Genomic DNA, 18,526 nt, shown 5'->3' on the forward strand with positions numbered 1-18,526 from the left:
AATAGGTCAATCTTGATCAAGCAAGATTTATTAGGGGCACACCATTTAAAACAAATAAGGAAATCTATCAATATTATTGATGGTGCTTGACTTCAGAAAACTCCTACATCATCATCATTATCCTACATCCTTGTATTAAAGTTATCTGTTCTGTACCGTACGCCTGAATACTGGTGAATAAGCCGTTGAAGCCATCGGTCCCGAGACCTAGCATCAGGTAGAGATGCCCTCTTTCTACTCTGTTATTTGAATTATTTGGACCTCTAGAAGTTGCAGTTTATTCTTCAACATAAATACATGGAGCTCGAGAAGATACAAATTAAATTAAGATTATTCTGTGTGAAGACAATATAATGATCTAGGAACAGCTCAAGTTCTCACTTCATTATTTGTTTCAGATTAGAGAATATTCTTTCATGTCTTCTTATAAAATAAATTGACAAAAATCAGAACTTATCACAATTAAAGCATCAAGTCAAGATAAATTACAAATAGTACCTAAATTTGGTATAAATTCATCTAATAAAGAAGTCAGGTATCTAAGAATTAATTTGCAATCAGAGCTTCCTACATTAGCAAAAATTAATTTAAAAATCAGCAGGATATTTAGAGACCGATAAAATGAATCTTCCTTGGCTTGCTAGAATATCAACAATAAAAATGCTGGTTCTTCCAAAACATTTGTTTCTCTTTAGATCCTTACCTTTCCTAGTAGATTACTTAGAACTGAAAAGCTAGCAAAAGATGTTTGATAACTTTTTCTGGGATGGCATAAGACCTAGAATGCACACCTATCCTATGTAGTCAGGAATAGGTATGGAAAGTCTGTCAAGTGCTGGTGACATATCATGAGTGCTGTCAAGTGCTGGTGACATATCATGAGACTGCCCAGTTATTATGGCTGTCTTCATGGTCACCTCAAAATCATGAGACTAATGTCTATCAAATACAGCAGTTACGGATGTAATCCTATGCATATTTAGACAGAAAAAAGCTGCATGGGAGTTGTAGGACTTTTTTCTGTCTAAGCATGCATAGGATTGCACCTTAAGGGAGCAATCCTATGGCTGCTAGTCAGCGGCTAAACGGCCATAAGATATGTGGTTTTCCGGGAACCGACCTCCCCCCTCATTCCGCACTGCCTTGTAGGCAGCGCAGAATGGCCCTGTGCTCCATGCTTGCAAGAGGAGCGTGGAGCAGCCGAAATGGGGCGTTCCAGGGGTATTCCAGGGTGGGGAAGGCGGAAATGCTGGTACGACACATCCTATGTGTCATCCGGCAGCCTCCTCCCCCACTCTGCCTTTCCGCGGCTAGACAGCCAAAATCAGCTGTTCAGCCGCAAATGCAGGGCAGGAGAAGCGCAGAGGGAAAGATCCCCTCCGTGCTTCTCCTGCCCTGCATTGGATAGGCGGTCACCTCTGAGTACAGAGGCAGACACCTATCCCCATGGGATTGCGCCCTAAACCTATGAATTACTATGGAATTTTTTAAAAGTAGGGGAAATTCATTTGAGTTAAAGTTAATTCCACAGCATTTTGGAAAATATGGGATCAGTATAGATGGAAATTAAGTGTCCATGAACATCAATAATAAAACTTAAGATATTCAACCCAGAAGGTCCATTAGGTGATTTTATAAATTAGGAATTAAATAAATTTGTCTAAATGTGGAGACTGATCGTAGATAGTACAATCTTGACTAGGGGAGAGACTGTACAAAAGGGAGGGGGATGGATTTCCCCTGGGTTTCAATAATTTGAAATACGATGTTTTTCTTTTAACTGAACTTGGTCCTTCTCTCTTAATTGGGAAACTAGCTCCATGGGGAAATATTTTTCATGACGATGCTAAAGGTTTATTGACAATGATTTATACCATGCTAAATAGTTGCAGAAATATTAGACAAAAGATTAAACAAAGGAAAAGGGATTTAGGAATGCCTATTATAGAAGAAAAATTGATCACTATTTTCCAGAACATAATAGTTTCTTCACTGAGTTTATCTGTACAGGAGACACAATGTAATATATATTTTTAGATGTTACTAACACTTGCCAGGTTCAAGGTTTGAAGAAATAGAAATGCAGATCAGGAGGCACATGATTATTGGACACAGATAATTGGCATTATTTCACAGATTTATTTATTTTATTTTATTTGTATCCCACCTTTCTACCAAGAAAACTGCGCTCAAAGCAGATTTTGGCTTTCAGTTTTGTAAGGATATTGCTGAATTGGTATCAGAAAAATATGTCCAGGCACATTATTGGAAAAATCTTTGTTTAGCTTTACTATGAGACTTTTTTTCTTTAAATAATTTCTACTTTAAAGTGCCTGGATTTGGCGGGAATTGACAAACTGACAAATTCTATGCACAGAAAAACTGAGTCACAAAAAAGTGAATTGGCAAATAAAAGGACGTGTTTTATTTTATACTGGAATCAACACTGTGGTCATATTTCTTGAAACATACTAATTTTTAAAAATCACTGTTGTGTTTTTTACCGTCTTTTAGATTGCTGTTTTTACTTTATTAAAAAATAACATGTATTTTTTTATTGATATGTACTGATTATTGCATTTTTCTATGCTGTAAAGCTGCTCTCTATACCTGGTTGTAGAAAAGTGGGATATAAATAAATTACTTATTTTACATACAATGCAAAATATTTTTACAAACAAATAAAGAACAGGAAGCAAGTCTCAGTAGAACTGGTGGGAGTTGAGCAAATGGTCCCAGAGCTGTCAAGAGTGAATTTGATTAAAAGTCAGTAACCTCCTCTGGATACCATTAACCAGAATACTCAATTTAAATGAAATAGAGGCCCTACCTGCTGGTAGTTGTAAAAGAAATCACTGTGCATCTATATTGTATACGTTCATGGCAATGAAGTTTCAGCGCTGACTGACTAGGCTGGTATAATGGCATGGAATGTTCACCAACATTCAACACCAGCAACAAAACTGTCAGAACATTCACCATCTACCTTCTATGGGGCAAGGGAAAATCATCCATCTGGCTGGAAATAAAGACTCATATGGACATTAGAGTCAGGAATAGCTTTGTGGGGCAGGCTGAGGAGTAAAAAGAAGTCTCAAGAAGAAGGAGAGCTAAGGGGCAAGATGGCCAGAAGCAAGGGGAAAGAGTCCAGAGTGGCAATAAGAGCCAAGAAGTAGTATAGAATAGGGGCTGTATTTCACATGTTGATTTGAACTAACGAGGCTATTTGTCTTTAGGCTTTTAATTTCACTAAAATGCAGTTTCATGCGGACACAACACCTCCCCAAAAGCTAAAGCATTTTGAATGAAGCCATGCTTTTTCAGAAACATTTTACTCACAGAGATAAAGATGAAACAATAATAAATGTCCAAGGAGTAAGAAGGAAGCAGATCCCAAAAACACAGTTAATGCTGCTAAACCCAGGAGTCCAGCTGCTTTCGTCTCTATCGGAGCAATAGGAAGAAATACCAGCCAAGTACCATTTCCACTGAAATCTATTGGAGCAAAAAATAATGGACAAAAGTCTTTTATTCTGGTTTCAAGTACCTACTAGATTTTTAAATTATTATAAGTGACTTTTCTTTTTTTCTGATAATATGAGAAGAATGTTAAAACTCTTTTCTAAATGCCTATCTTAGCCCTAGAGCCAGACATCACTGAATCAAGAAACCTTGACTTTTCACTCAACATCACCCTTGCATTACGAAAAGCTTTTAAGATCTAAAATACGTTTCAGCACAGGTTACATCACTGACAATTTTACATTAATGCGAATCTTGTATGCATGTTTAAAAGGTCCTCCTCACACCCAAACCCTAGTTTTAACTTAAAAAACCTATGCCCAACCCAAGGTAGAATCATAGACTTTTTTTTTTGGCCAGTCTCTCACATCATTAAAACCCTCAATGGGAGGGGATGTGTGACAGATGAGCATATTGTCCCAGTGTTCTGGAGGTGAGCGTTCACATTTAATACAAGTGGAGCATTCAACAGTAAGTAGCCAATAGAAACAACAAAGTAGCAAAACAAAGAAACCATCACAGATTTCTTCCTCATACCCTCAGAAGGCACTACTGATCAGGATCTCATAATGTGACATATATCAAGAAGCCAGGGTGGAGGACAATAAATACATGTAAGCATGCCTTGGAGGGTACAACCCTATCAGCCCCCAAAGCTTCTTGGCACCCAATCACCAGGGATATGAGTACACAGTTTATACCTACCTCTGTGGTGGCTACTGGTTTTTTGCTTTGCTCAAAGTTGTAAATGGCTGACACTGAGGGCCAAACAGAACATTAAATCAATGGCTGCTACCCCAAACTGGCAGCCCTGTGTCTCTCCATCCCCCAAATGATAAACTGTAAGAGACATTGCAGAGGGGGAACTAGAGTGTGCTAATTTTTTTTATGGCAGCTGTGTGGTGATTGCAACAACTAATTAGTCCCTAATGTGGAATGAGGCCAAAGACCCTCCAGTACAGCTTTCCCCAACCTGGTGTCCTCCAAATGTATTGGACTGCAGCACCCATAATTCCCAGTCAGCATGGCCACTGGCTGGGAATTATGGGAACTGCAGTCCAACACATCTGGAGGGCATCAGGTTGGGAAAGGCTTCTCCAGCCAGTGTTTATTTATGTATTTATTTGATTTATTAGCCGCCCATCTGGCCGCCACTCTAGACGGCATACAATACTAATAACAACATGAAATACAATGAATTTACATAATCAACTGAACAAAACAACGTAACAAAACAATATTGCTCTAAAAAACCCTAACCCACCCCAAAAGCCCACCTGAACAGCCAGGTCTTTAAAGCCCAGTGGAAGCTCATCAAAGAGAGGGCATGGCAGAAGACACTAGGGAGGGAATTCCACAGAGTGGGGGCCACCACAGAAAAGGCCCTCTCCTTAATCCTCACCAACCTAGCTGTCCTGGCTGATTGGGCAGAAGGCCTACCGAGGCTGATCTGATTTGAGTGGCGTCCCTGGTGTTGTTGGAGGCGCTCCTTAAGACAGACTGGGCCAGAACCATATAGGGTTTTAAAGGTCAATGCCAACACCTTGAATTGGGCCAGGAAAACAAGTGGTAATCAGTGCAACTCCTTCAGCACTGGAGTGATGTGGTCTCGCCAATGGCTGCCTTTAATCAGGCTTGCCCAGTCTCCTTCTGATTGCTGTGGGTGCGCATGTATGAGTGTGTGTGTGTATCGGCCTGGGCAATCATGTCAAGGGGTCAAATGCCAGTAGTGGGGTGGCCCTACCCACTGCTGGCATGCAGACCCTGGCATGTTTACCCAGAGTCAGTTTGGCCTTCAGGCCAAAAAAGGTCCCCCACCCTTGCCATAAATGATAATGGTTGTGTGAATGAGGATATGTACTGTCTTTGCATATATTAATTTTGAGAGCAACGAAATCAACTTCTGTTTAAGAAACCACAGACTTCCATTTCAGCAAGTACTACTAGATCACACTGGTGTAAAATGTTATTTTAAGTTAGTGGAACAATACTTTCAAACTGAGGAGATGTGCGGAGTTGTGCTGGATTCACAAAATACTGGATGAAGACATATAGGATCACCAGCATCAGCAGGAGGATCCCGACAACAGCAGAAGCAACTGCATTGAAGAAAAACCTATGTATGTACAAAGAGTCTCAGTCATAAAGAACTATACAGTTGCACAGAAAACTTCTACAACGTGCCATTAATATAAAGGATCAAACAGCGGATAGATAGGAAGCTTTTATTTGTGGAAGGGTTGTACAATTGCATACTGAATTTAATTATATCCATAACTGAAAATTCAGTCATTAAGACTGAAAGCACTATGCTTGTTACAAGACATGGCCTGCCTATTCTACTGTTTATGCTTGATAGCCCAACTTGTCTGTTTTATAGGCACCTGTCCAATTTACAGTTTTTGATACATCTGAATGTTTCCCCTTCTATCTGGCAGTCTTCTCTTTGCAAACAAAACAGCATGTTATTTTTCCTACAAGGTGTAGGAAATTTCTATACCAAAATGTATACACTGCTATATCTGAAAATCGTGTGAGCACCCATTTTGCCATGACTGTATGCATTTGGAAGTTGCTCTGTGCTGCAAGAGAGATTACAGTAAGAGAGACATTTGCACAATTGTCATGCTTTTGAATGCAGCCTCATCACTGCAGCAATAGTTTCATACTACTCCAGAGAACTTCTGAATTCTTCAGAAGCTTGTCAGAGGTTCCTCAATGAGAAAACCTATTATTGTAGGCTGCCCAGAGAACTTTGTTATTGTTTGTTAACATAACTTTGTTATGTTACAAATAAGCAAATAATAAATAAAACAAGCTTCCCTGAAAATTTGAAAAATACAGCTCTGTGGCAAGCAGGGTGGATTGTAATCTTAGGGAGGAATATAAAACAATCCATTAATTTTGTATTTACATTTTGGCTCAAGATACTATTTGCCAAGAATTATGCTTCTCCAAAACTGTTCTGCAGCTGGCCTATGGGGCGGGCTGTATTTTACTGGGACCACCCCTCCCCTCCCCAGAGTTGCTCTCCTCTGTGCTCCATAAAGCCCCCTGCTCCCAACCTGACCCGGCCCCCTGCTGCACTCCCCACTTCCTCCACAAGATCCTGTCACTTCCAGCCTGTGCTGTGCTCCCTGCTGTCCCCTCTGCCTCCCCGCCCCAGCAGCCACAGTTGCACTGCAGCAGTACCCCCAGTAGCTTCTCAGGTGCTGGCAGAAAAGGGCTTTTCTCTAGGGCAGCTTGTGCAGTCGTATAATGACTGTTTTGTCATTATTTCTTGAGTTAGCCTGGCTTTCATTTATGCTACTTAACAAAAACAGATGAAAGGATTTGCTGACAAAATTGCTCTGTTTTCTTGCACCAGTGCCCTTGACAGCCCCAAAGCAGTATAAATCGACAGAGAAAATGCAAATCTCGGATGGTTAATTCAGTTCTTCTAAATAAACAGGGCCCAAAAGGGGGCTGAGTGGTTGTGGGTCCCCTGGGGCCCACATCCACCCATGTAACCTGCTGCCACTTTTAAAGAAGATACCTTTCCCAACAAGAAAAACAGGAGCTATTAATGTTATGCAAGCAGAATCAATAAATGAGCAGTATGGACTTGTCTACTTGTACTAAATAAAAGCTAACATAAGGAGCGGAGAAATTAGTTATCATGCAAAGGACAGACTATACATGTCCCAGAGCTGCAATACAAGGAATGAATCACCAGCAAGCCAGCTCATTTTTCATAAATGAAGTGCAACACCAGCACTAAAAACACTGGAGAGAATTCCAATTGATTTCTCATGAACAAACCAGTAATTTGACTTCATTTGGAAATAAGGCCAAATTATTAAGAACCTGCCGGCACTGGTTAATACACAATTAACATTCTTCTCTGTGCCATGAAGTAGAAAAATATCCCAAGGGCATGAAGGCAGAAAATGAAAACAATCCTGGTTCCTGATAGCTCTATATGCTGGGGCACTATCCAAGATTTCAGACTATGAGGTAAAGTGTTCAATAGAGGTAGAAAGATTCTTGGCAAAGCTCAAAATGCCTGCTCTTGGCTATATTCACAATTAAGATGCAGGAAAAGTAATGTGTTTTGAGAGCATTTGGTGTTGCTGCTTTTGTATGCCTAACAATAATTATAGCAAGGGTCAGTTCCACACTAGAGCACACTGGTGCTGCTAAGGCACTGCTTTTCCACAATTAGCTGGAAGCAGAATTAAAATGGAAGTCTTTAATATAGCACTATATTTTCCACCAATATCCTTCCTCATGGCCAAGATCCTCCTATAACATTAACTCAGATTTAAGTCCCATTCAGCAATAGATCCCATGGAACTTCAGTAAGGGCAAAATCCTATGTTTGTTTAGACAGAAAAAGTCCTACAATTCACAGCATGCCCCAGCCAGCATGGCTAGCTGAAGGGATGCTGGGAGTTGTAGGACTGCTTTTTGTCTAGACAGGTATAGGATTGTGCCATTAAAACTTTGTTGCTTGTTCAGCCCGTTTTATTGTTTCCTGTTCAGCAGATGAACAACTTGTGAAATGGTCCTTGAATGGCCCCTCTTAATTGTCCTAGTGCCCTGCCTTCTGTTCCCACAGCTTTAATTACTGATTTCCTTGGATTATTTTAACATTCCTTTATTATAATAATAGTGTAAAATAGCACTATTCAGTAAAAAAAAAAAAATCCATAATTAACCCCCCCCCCCCCCGAACAGAAACTGTCACTGGGACAATTCACTAGCTATTCATTACTAATCATCCAGCCAAGCTCAACAGGAAGCAATAAAATGGGCAGAAACTGCGAACAAGAAGTGTTTTAATTAAAGGTACAGGAGCCCTGTGGTACTTTATGCACACTGCAATTGTATTTCTTTTCTTTTTTAAAAATCTCTACAAATCAGATATGAAATAACATAGGAGGCCAACACAGAAAATACTGGAATGCAACAAACCAACAACTGTGTTGTCTGAATGCACCACAAAAAGTGAGTGAACAAAGGCAGATAATTCTAGAGAAAAAGGTTAGTGCAGAAGCAACCGAAGTTATCCATTCAGGTCAAGTGGTCAACATTTTAGATGAAAGGTTCCTCTGGCATGCAGAGTTAGTACATGGGCCCACGTAATAGCTCACACCAGTAGTCAGTCAGTATGCAGAACTAGCAGTCTGTTCAGAAATATAGGTGCTCCCATGGTCTGAAATGTGAAGAATGGGGAATCTGGGATGGATGGTCCCCCTCTCGCTTTCTAAATGGTAGCCCACCTTTATAGACAGGAAACATTTCCCAAGCTATCCACTGTCAGCTTACCAGTAATTTCTGCTTCCAACACAGTTATTAAGCCAATTACAGTGGTGGTCGAAGTCTGCAATACACTTATTGCAGGTACTGCAGTGTTTTGTCTTTGGTCCTCTAGGAAAAAACAGCAACACATTAAAATGAAATTCATTTCAAGTACGTCAAAATAGGCCACTGTCTCATTTTTATGGCAAGTCTAAATATTTATATATATTCATAATGTGTACATAGATGTGATGATGAGCCATCCATGACTCACAACCAGGGAGAGAGATTCAGGAACTCTTAGACAGGAAGAGTGTCAGAATGTTTTAAAATGGGATACAAAGTACTGAACTGGATTATAAAGGCTGACCTGAATAGCAAGTCTCATAGGACTGCTTTCAGCAAAGCATCTGGGAGGAAACTGCATAAGCCATCCTGAGAAGGAGGGTGATACACTCATATCAGAAAGTATACCTGGCTCACAGAAACCTTCAACTGGTATCACATGCAGACTTAAATCAGAGAATCTACTGTAGTCAAGGCAAAGCTGCTGAACCAGCAAAATGTACATGGCTAAAACATTCCATGCACAAATGCAGAACTGGTAGTGGCGAACTGGTAATGAGAAGCATGATTTTGCTCCTCCAGTAGCTGCTTTCACTGCGTTCTGAGCTTTTGAAATCAAGCACTGAAGAACAAGAAAGAGGTCAGGATGGTTCCTTTGCTTACAGGACTATTTTCCAAAATGCTATTGCCCAACTCACCCAAGCTATAAGTCCTACCGCTGTCCGATTTCTATCAAGGATGAGATCACTGTGCTTTTACTGCTTTTCTTTCTTCTCCAAAACCTCTTGAGTAAGTAATCTGTACCTGCTGACTTTGCTGATGATCCTTCATATCATTTCTTTGCCTTCCCTAATCTGGCTTTAACCAGTTCCACTCAACTGAAATTTCTTCCTCAAGTTTTCCAACAATCTTCTCTAGGCCAGCCCATTCTTGGGACAGTTACAAACATTAACTCAGCCTCTACAAATGTCCACTGTTTCTGGTATGCGTAGTGCTCCCTACCACACATACAAGAGCATAATTAACATGCCTATTTCTGTAAAGTGCTCAAAGCAGAATGCCATTGAGAAGCAACCACAAGAACTACCTAACTTTTCCTTTGTCATCCCTTCCTCTCTATTCTACACCAGAGCTTTTGCTAAGCCTTTTTGGACCCTTTCCTTCACTTCTATGTCCATATCTTCTAACAAGCAATAACCTTTGCATGAATCAGTCTCCCCTTCAATAGCCTGATCTATAGTAGAATTAAGTGATAGTTTTTCTACACAAGGCTGTTAATCACTGTATCTACCTTCAGTTTCGTCGCAGAATTGAGATCCAAGCTCTATACAAACACCTTTTTGTTTCCTGCATTTCCACTACATAACCTCTAGGTGGCGCTGTGCTAAAGTGGAATATTGCTGTTACACAAGTAGGAAAGTACCTTTTCTTCCATTTTCAGAAATAATACCCCATTTTCCCCACTCTAAAATAACCTCGGAAAGTGCTTTTAAAAAACAGGAGCGAAACTGGAGGATCATGACATTGTCTAAAGAACCCATAAACAACCATAAGGAATCACAAGCACACAATGCCTCATGTAGAAAAGCTCAGAATCCAGAGGTGGTACAATGGCTCTTCAGAATGGAAGAGTGGATGCCATTTTTGGATGCTCCCCTGTGTAAAAAAACCCCTCAATATAAATGAAGGGCTAGTACATCAGGAAGAAAGGTTCCAGTCTAGGCTGCTTCTTGCTATGCTAATCTTCTCCTTGCAGGAAGTTATGCAGCATTCAGAAATGGAATCTTCCCCACTTGCAGACTAAAGTGGTGCAGCTCATTCTACTACCTCAGGACTCAACCACTTGTCTCTTTCATGTGTAAATCAGACATGTATTTATTAAGCTACTCTTCACATGCCACATCTCCCTTGTTGCTTTAACGTTTGCAGCACTTCTGTATTCTGGCCAGAAATTATCTTGGGCCTTTCCAGACCCTGCTTTTTCAGGATTCCCAACTGTGCATAGTGAACATGCGTATGGCAGGAGGTGGAGCCTGCCACTTCCTTGTTGTTCTGGTTGTTGTTGCTGTTCAGTCGTTAAGTCGTGTCCGACTCTTCGTGACCCCATGGACCATACCACGCCAGGCCTTCTTGTCCTCCGCTCTCTCCCGGAGCGTGCTCAAGTTCATATTCATTGCATCGGTGATGCTATCTAGCCATCTCATCCTCTGCCGTCCCCTTCTCCTTTTGCCTTCAATCTTTCCCAGCATTAGGGTCTTTTCCAGGGAGTTTTCGCATTAGGTGGCCAAAATATTTCTGCTTCAGTTTCAGTATCTGTCCTTCCAATGAGCAGTCAGGGTTGATTTCCTTTAGAATGGACTGATTTGACCTCCTAGCAGTCCAGGGGACTCGTAAGAGTCTTCTCCAGCACCACAGTTCGAAGGCATCAATTCTTCAGCACTCAGCCTTCCTTATAGTCAGCCATACATTACTACTGGGAAAACCATAGCTTTGATTATACAGACCTTTGTCGGCAAGGTGATGTCTCTGCTTCTTACTATGCTGTCTAGGTTTGCCATAGCTTTCCTCCCAAGGAGCAAGTGTCTTTTAATTTCATGGCTACAGTCACCGTCTGCAGTGATTTTGGAGACAAGAAAATAACATCTGTCACTGCTTCCATTTCTTCCCCTTCTATATGCCAGGAAGTGATGGGGCCAGATGCCATGATCTTAGTGTTTTTAATGTTGAGTTTCAAACCAGCTTTTGCACTCTCCTCTTTCACCCTCAACAAGAGGCTCTTAAGATCCTCTTCGCTTTCTGCCATTAGGGTGGTATCATCTGCATATCTGAGGTTGTTGATAATTCTCCCGGCAATCTTAATTCCGACCTCTGATTCATCCAACCCGGCATTTCTCATGATGTACTCTGCATATAAGTTAAATAAGCAGGGCGACAATATGCAGCCTTGTTGTACTCCTTCCCCAATTTTGAACCAATCGGTTGTTCCATGTCTGGTTCTTACTGTTGCTTCTTGACCCTCATACAGGTTTCTCAGGAGACAGGTAAGGTGGTCTGCTACTCCCATCTCTTTAAGAATTTGCCACAGTTTGTTGTGATCCACACAATCAAAGGCTTTAGCACAGGCAATGAAGCAGAAATAGATGTTTTTCTGGAATTCTCTTGCTTTCTCCATGATCCAGCGAATCTTGGCGATTTGATCTCTAGTTCCTCTGCCTCTTCGGAACCCAGCTTGTACTTCCGGTAGTTCTCAGTTCACATGCTGCTGAAGCCTAGCTTGTAGGATTTTGAGCATCACCTTGCTGGCATGTGAAATGAGCGCAATTGTATGGTAGTTTGAACACTCTTTGGCATTGCCCTTCTTTGGAACTGGAATGTAAACTGAACTTTTCCAGTCTTGTGGCCACTGTTGAGTGTTCCAAATTTGTTGGCATATTGAGTGCAGCACTTTAACAGCATCATCTTTTAGGATTTTAAATAGCTCAGCTGGAATACTGTCATCTCCGCTAGCTTTGTCGTTAGTAATGCTTCCTAAGGCCCACTTGACTTCACTCTCTAGGATGTCCGGCTCAAGTTCACTGACCGCACTATCATGGCTATCAGGGACATTAAGATCTTTCCTGTATAGTTCTTCTGTGTATTCTTTCCACCTCTTCTTAATCTCATCTGCTTCTGTTAGGTCCCTTCCTTCTTTGTCCTTTATCATGCCCGTCTTTGCACAAAACGTTCCCTTGAGATCTCCGATTTTCTTGAAGAGATCTCTAGTCTTTCCCATTCTCTTGTTTTCCTCGATTTCTTTGCATTGTTCATTTAAGAAAGCCTTCTTGTCTCTCCTTGCTGTTCTCTGGAACTCTGCATTCAGTTGGATATATCTTCCCCTTTCTCCCTTGCTTTTCGCTTCCCTTCTTTCCTCAGCTACTTGTAAAGCCTCCTCAGACAGCCACTTTGCTTTCTTGCATTTCTTTTTCATTGGGATGGATTTAGTTGCTGCCGCCTGAACAATGTTACGGACCTCTGTCCATAGTTCCTCAGCCGCTCTGTCTATCAGGTCTAATCCCTTAAATCTATGCCTCACCTCCACTGTATATTCATAAGGGATATGATTTAGGTCATACCTGAATGGTTTAGTGGTTTTCCCTACGTTCTTCTATTTAAGCCAAAATTTTGCAAGACGCAGCTCATGATCTGAGCCACAGTCAGCTCCAGGTCTTGTTTTTACTGACTGTATAGAGCCTCTCCATCTTTGGCTGCAAAGGACATAATCAATCTGATTTCGATATTGACCATCTGGTAATGTCCATGTGTAGAGTTGCCTCTTGTGCTGTTGGAAAAGAGTGTTTGCTATGATCAGCGTGTTCTCTTGGCAAAACTCTATTAGCCTTTGTGCTGCTTCATTTTGTACACCAAGGCCATGCTTGCCTGTTATCCCGGTGATTTCTTGACTTCCTGCTTTAGCATGCCAATCCTCTATGATGAAGAGGACATCTTTTTTTGGTGTTAGTTCTAGAAGGTGTTGGAGGTCTTCATAGAACCGATCAACCTCAGCTTCTTCGGCCTCAATGGTTGGGGCATAGACTTGAATTACTGTGATGGTGAATGGTTTGCCTTGGATTCATACTGAGATCATTCTATCATTTTTGAGATTGTACCGCAGTACTGCTTTTCCCACCCTTTTGTTGACTATGAGTGCTACTCCATTTCTTCTAAGGGATTCTTGCCCACAGTAGTAGATATGATGGTCACCTGAATTAAATTCGCCCATGCTTGTCCATTTTAGTTCGCTGATTCCCAAGATGTTTCTGTTCAATCTTGCCATCTCATGTTTGACCACCTCCAGCTTACCTTGATTCATTGATCTTACATTCCAGGTTCCTAAACAATATTGTTCTTTACAGCATCGGATTTTCTTTTCACCATTTCCTACTGTATGCATATTCATTGTATGAGGCTTGCTGGCTGAACTGTGCGAAGATCTGGCCTCTTTCTCCCCCACCCCCCTCTCTGTCAATCATGTTCGTTCTTTCTCTCTCTCTCTCTCTCTCTCTCTCCAAAAACATTATTTTATTGATTTGAAACTTACGTATTCCACCTTTCAATTGAATATTTCCAAGGCAGTGTGGTGTAGTGGTTTGAGTGCTGGAATGGGACTTAGGAGACCTGGGATCTAGTCCCCACTTGACCATGGAAGCTCACCGGGTGACTTTAGGCCAGTCACAGACTCTGAGCCCAACCTACCTCACAGGGTTGTTGTTGTAAGGATAAAATGGAGGAGGATTATGTACGCTGCTTTGGGTTACTTGGAGGAAAAAAGGTGGGATATACATGCAATAAATAAAAAATAAATTTACAAGAGTAAAAACAATAACACCAACACAAATTATTTAACCCAACACACACACACACCCCGCAACAACTATAAAAGTTAAATCATAAAACAGCAGGTGAAGGAGCAAGAAACAATCAGCACAGAGAAAAAAGCATATCATTAATCCTAAAAGGCATGGCAAATAATAATAAAACAATAACAACAACAACAACAACAATAATAATAATAATAATAATAGTGGCATCATCAGCCAACTTTAAGGACATCATCTAGTTATGGGTCACAACCCGCCAGTTGAAGACCATGGCTATAAAACATCTAAGCAAGCTGTTAGTGCTAAAGAAATTTTAAGCAGTTGTATTTATCATAGTGAGATTTTAGTAAATAAGTAGGGGTGCTTCCAGACAAGGCTTTTATTGTGCAATCGCCCTGATTCATTCATGGAAATTTACAGGGGGCCCAAACAACCTTGTCTTCAATTTGTAATCCTCCCATGTTTTCCCACTGTTTCTTCAGTCTTTTTTACCAGGAAAAAAAAAAAAATTAAGGAGGAAAAGATGGAATAGCTGCACGGTGCCTTTTGATTGGTAGTGCTAGGAGCCCTCTGTCCGGAAGCACCCTACATCTCTTATTTGCTGTGCTGTTATGGGAGAGACTTACACATCAGCTTCACAAAGATAGCAGTGCTGGTTCTGAATAACATGTTTGCATTTGCTTCGGTCAAAAATTGGCATGGGTTTCTCATAATTCTTCTCAATCAATATGTTTTGATCTGCTGGATCGATAGTGATTGCAACAAGATGAGTGATTAGGTGATGCACAAAAATTGCGCCGATCACCTGCATTATAACGAGGTTAAGGAAAAGTTAAAGAACAAAAGAAAACAAGAGACTGGGTCCGTCATACAGTCGTTACAGTAGATTGGTTTCTTGTGCAGTCAGTTGATTAGGCAGAAGCTCCACAGATGTCAGTTCCTCCTACACCATACATAAACGTTACTAATTTTGGTAGATTTGTTTTCAGGGGTGGGAGTGATAGCAAGAGAGTAGCTCCAGCTAGAGTTCTCATAAATTGTCATTGTAATTCAAATTGTAAATAGAAAATAGCCTCAAAATTGCTCTATCACCACACACACACACACACACACTGCCCAATGGCTGAAGATCTCTGGGCAGTTCACAAAAATTAAAACCACAAAGCGCAGGATAAAACAATATAAAATATGAAAGCTGAAAACCACAATATAATAGTACAACCAGAATAAAACCTCAACTAAAACACCAGAGCTAAAAAGACTAGGAAATTAAAATGTTAATATACTGGGAGAATAAAAAGGCCTTCATCTGGCGTTAGAAGGAGTACAAACCTGTCTAGGGACCTCATTCCACAGCTGGGGTGCCACAGTAGAAAAGGCCTTCTTCCTGGTAGCCATCCGCCTCCCTTTCTTTGGCAGGGGCTCATGGAGAAAGACCCCTGAGGATGATCTTAGGGTCCAGGCAGGCACATATGGGAGGAGGTGACCCTTCAGATAACCTGGCTCCAAGCCATTCAGGTAATTTCCCCCCAGTTTGATTGGCCTGACTGACAAAATTCTCCACTTCCCTGTACAAAGGGGCTCCCCACAAGGAAGTGAACCTTCTTTCCCACTTTCCATTATTGTCATCCTTAGTTTTTAATAATCTTGGTAGCAAATACACACAGTTGATCTTTGTTGTTACATCCACTCTACAAAATTATTTCAATGGCTATTATACAGTCAACAGTTTTAAGCCTAAGCCAGCCTTTCCCAGCTGGCTGGGTGATGCTGGGAGTTGTAGTCCAACACATCTGGAAAGTGCCAGATTAGAGAAGGCTGGTCTAAACCAAACTGGCCAACCAGATTTGCTTTCTAGTTTCAATGAAGAAAATTCAATTTCTGTATGTATTATGTTTCCGATTGTTTTATTAAAATGTTTAGCTAGTTCCCTAAATTACCATCTTGACAAAGAAAAGCAGCATCCTTCAGCAATCAATTATAGCACAAAAATCTACCCCATTAGCTGTCACTTTCCAATAGATCTGAAATGTTCCCTCGCATGCAATAGCAAGCAGCTTAGCGTCTTTGGAATCACAGAGGACCAAGTGTCCTTTATAAATTTTATAGCACTTTTTGAAAGCACAAATTGCTTAACAGTTTGTGGGGATTTCTACACCAGCCTAAAATCCTGCATTTAAAATGGGGCTTTCTGCTTCAGTTTTAAATGCAGGATCACAACTGATTCCCTTTATATGTGCTTCCTTCTCTGTAGATGGCCATTCCCATAGTGTTATGTTTCCATGAAGAGGCATTACTCATGCCCCAGGTTCAGCGATACTTGCTCCTGGGTTCCTGCCCCTTTCCCTCCCCTTGCACATTAGTGGTGGATGGGGACTGATAGCCCCCCCATGATCTCCTCAGGCCCCGCCTCCCTCTTCCATGCTTTTGGCTAGTCCCTGCCGCTCCTCCCCTCTGCTGCCCCCCCCCGCCACCATACACTGCCACTCTGTTTTGAAAAGGCAGGTGGAAAATGGCGAGGAGCCAAAATGGCTCAGGTGCAGGAAGGCTGAATGTCCATCAGACCTTCAGCACCACCTTCGACATCATGACCACACCCCCAACAACCACACTCAGCACTTCATTCACGCTAGGGGAGAAATACATGGGGAGGACATGGCGCTCCATTTGCACATATCTGGAAAAATACCCCATTTTTTCAGTTTGAGGAAAACACGGGATAGGTGGGAGGAAATAGTGGAATAATGACTGGACAACAACGAAGTCATGTAACGGACCTGCACAATTCAGTGAGTGAGCAACCATGAATGCACAATAAACTTGAGGTGTAGAGATCCCCTGTATCTCAGTCTCCCAAACAGCTCAATATAGCTCTAATTTTTCCACCCAACTCTGAATGAGGGAGCTTAAACTTAGCAATGTTTACTCAGAAGTAAGTCCTGCTGAACTGAAAGGGACTTACAGCGGAGTAAGCATGCACAGAGTTACTGCCTTAAAGTCTGGGATGTGAAGAGAGTCTTCATCCATATGGCTTTAAAACAGCTCTCAGAGAGCAACAACCCCATTGTAAGCAAAGACACTCTGCAGTACATTTTCTTGGAGTTGGGGCAGGTCACCAAATGAGCAAGGAATTACAGCATGAACTGATGACACCAGGGACACGTAAGGTAGGCAGGAGGAAACTGACGTGACACAGCTCTTTTTATGTTTGTGTGTTCTTATTTACCTAGAGGAGAACACAACGCACAGAGTGCAGCTACTCCGGCAAATCATATTGGGAAAGCTGGTTTTAAATGTGGGGCACAGGCAATTAAGGGTTTGAGACATAAGCACCAGCACCTTGAATTTGGCCTGCAGTCTCTGGACTTGTAAAATCAGGTGAACAGGTTCTCTCCTCCCAATATTCATTAGGAGGTAGACATTCACATTTTTTCAAGCAGCTATTGGTTTCCATGCTGTCTTCATCGGCAGCCCCATGTAGAGTGAATTATAGGAGTAAATCTCAGGGGCTACAAAAACATGGATTGCCATGTAAGTTCCTCCTCTCCAAGAATGGAGGGAGCTTATACAAAAATGGGTTTGGTAAAATGCGCTGCTGGCCATTGCTACCACCAGTGTGTCCAGGAGCCGAGCTTGACCCAGGAACACCCTGCAGGTTCCACCATCTCCATGACAAAGAGATACTCTATCACCAGCAAACTAACCCCCTGGGAGCATATGAATTTCCTACCAGCATCACCTCTGCCATGTCTTGATTCTATTTCAGGTTGTAGTCACTTCCACCTGACCACAGCCTTCAGATACTGGATGAGATCGCTGCTCAGTCCATCCAAACATAAAGCTAGGTGCCATCAGCACGTTGATGACATACAAACCCAAAGATCCAGGTGCTCTCTCCCCGCAGCATCATATAGATAATACAACACTGGTTATATCACACTGGATGTGGTCATATAGAAAGGAATAAAACCATGTAAGTTTCAGCACAGACACTCCAGTCAGGTGTTCATGACATCCCAGGGGAAGGATGTGGCCTACCATGTCAAAAACTGCCAAGAGTTCTAACAGACACAACAAGAAGGTATCGCTTTTGTCAGCTTCTTATCATCGATAAGGAAGCATTATGACAACTTTGTTTTGAAGCAGTTTACAGTAGTCTAATACGATCTGAAGAGAAGCCAGACTAATCTAATAATTAAACCAGCTTGTTGTAAATGTTGAAGCCTGCAAACATCTTCGAACAGGATATTTAAAGTCCAGGACTTTTTAATTCTGAAAATGGTTCTCATTTTTATTCA

At 41.5% G+C, this 18,526-nt stretch overlaps 1 protein-coding gene across 6 annotated transcripts in view; it reads right to left on the minus strand.

Moving 5' to 3' along the window:
* Window positions 1–18,526, minus strand: part of ZDHHC11 (zDHHC palmitoyltransferase 11) — a 57,545-nt gene that overhangs the window by 18,992 nt on the left and 20,027 nt on the right. For 4 of the 6 annotated variants that reach the window (XM_084857596.1, XM_084857599.1, XM_084857598.1 and 1 more), the window contains exons 3-6: window positions 14,855–15,033; window positions 8,833–8,934; window positions 5,514–5,638; window positions 3,340–3,495 (exon numbers count right to left, since the gene is read on the minus strand). In XM_084857596.1, coding sequence (XP_084713722.1) covers window positions 3,340–3,495; window positions 5,514–5,638; window positions 8,833–8,934; window positions 14,855–15,033 — 562 coding nt within the window. Of the gene's footprint in view, window positions 1–1,429; window positions 2,742–3,339; window positions 4,281–5,513; window positions 5,639–8,832; window positions 8,935–14,854; window positions 15,034–18,526 lie in introns of those variants that run through there. The other 2 variants (XM_084857601.1, XM_084857602.1) reach the window with 2 other exon arrangements.

This window comes from Heloderma suspectum, chromosome 5 (assembly GCF_057233095.1).
Source record: "Heloderma suspectum isolate Gila_16-S chromosome 5, 16-S_ref, whole genome shotgun sequence".
Classification (NCBI taxonomy): Eukaryota; Metazoa; Chordata; class Lepidosauria; order Squamata; family Helodermatidae; genus Heloderma; species Heloderma suspectum.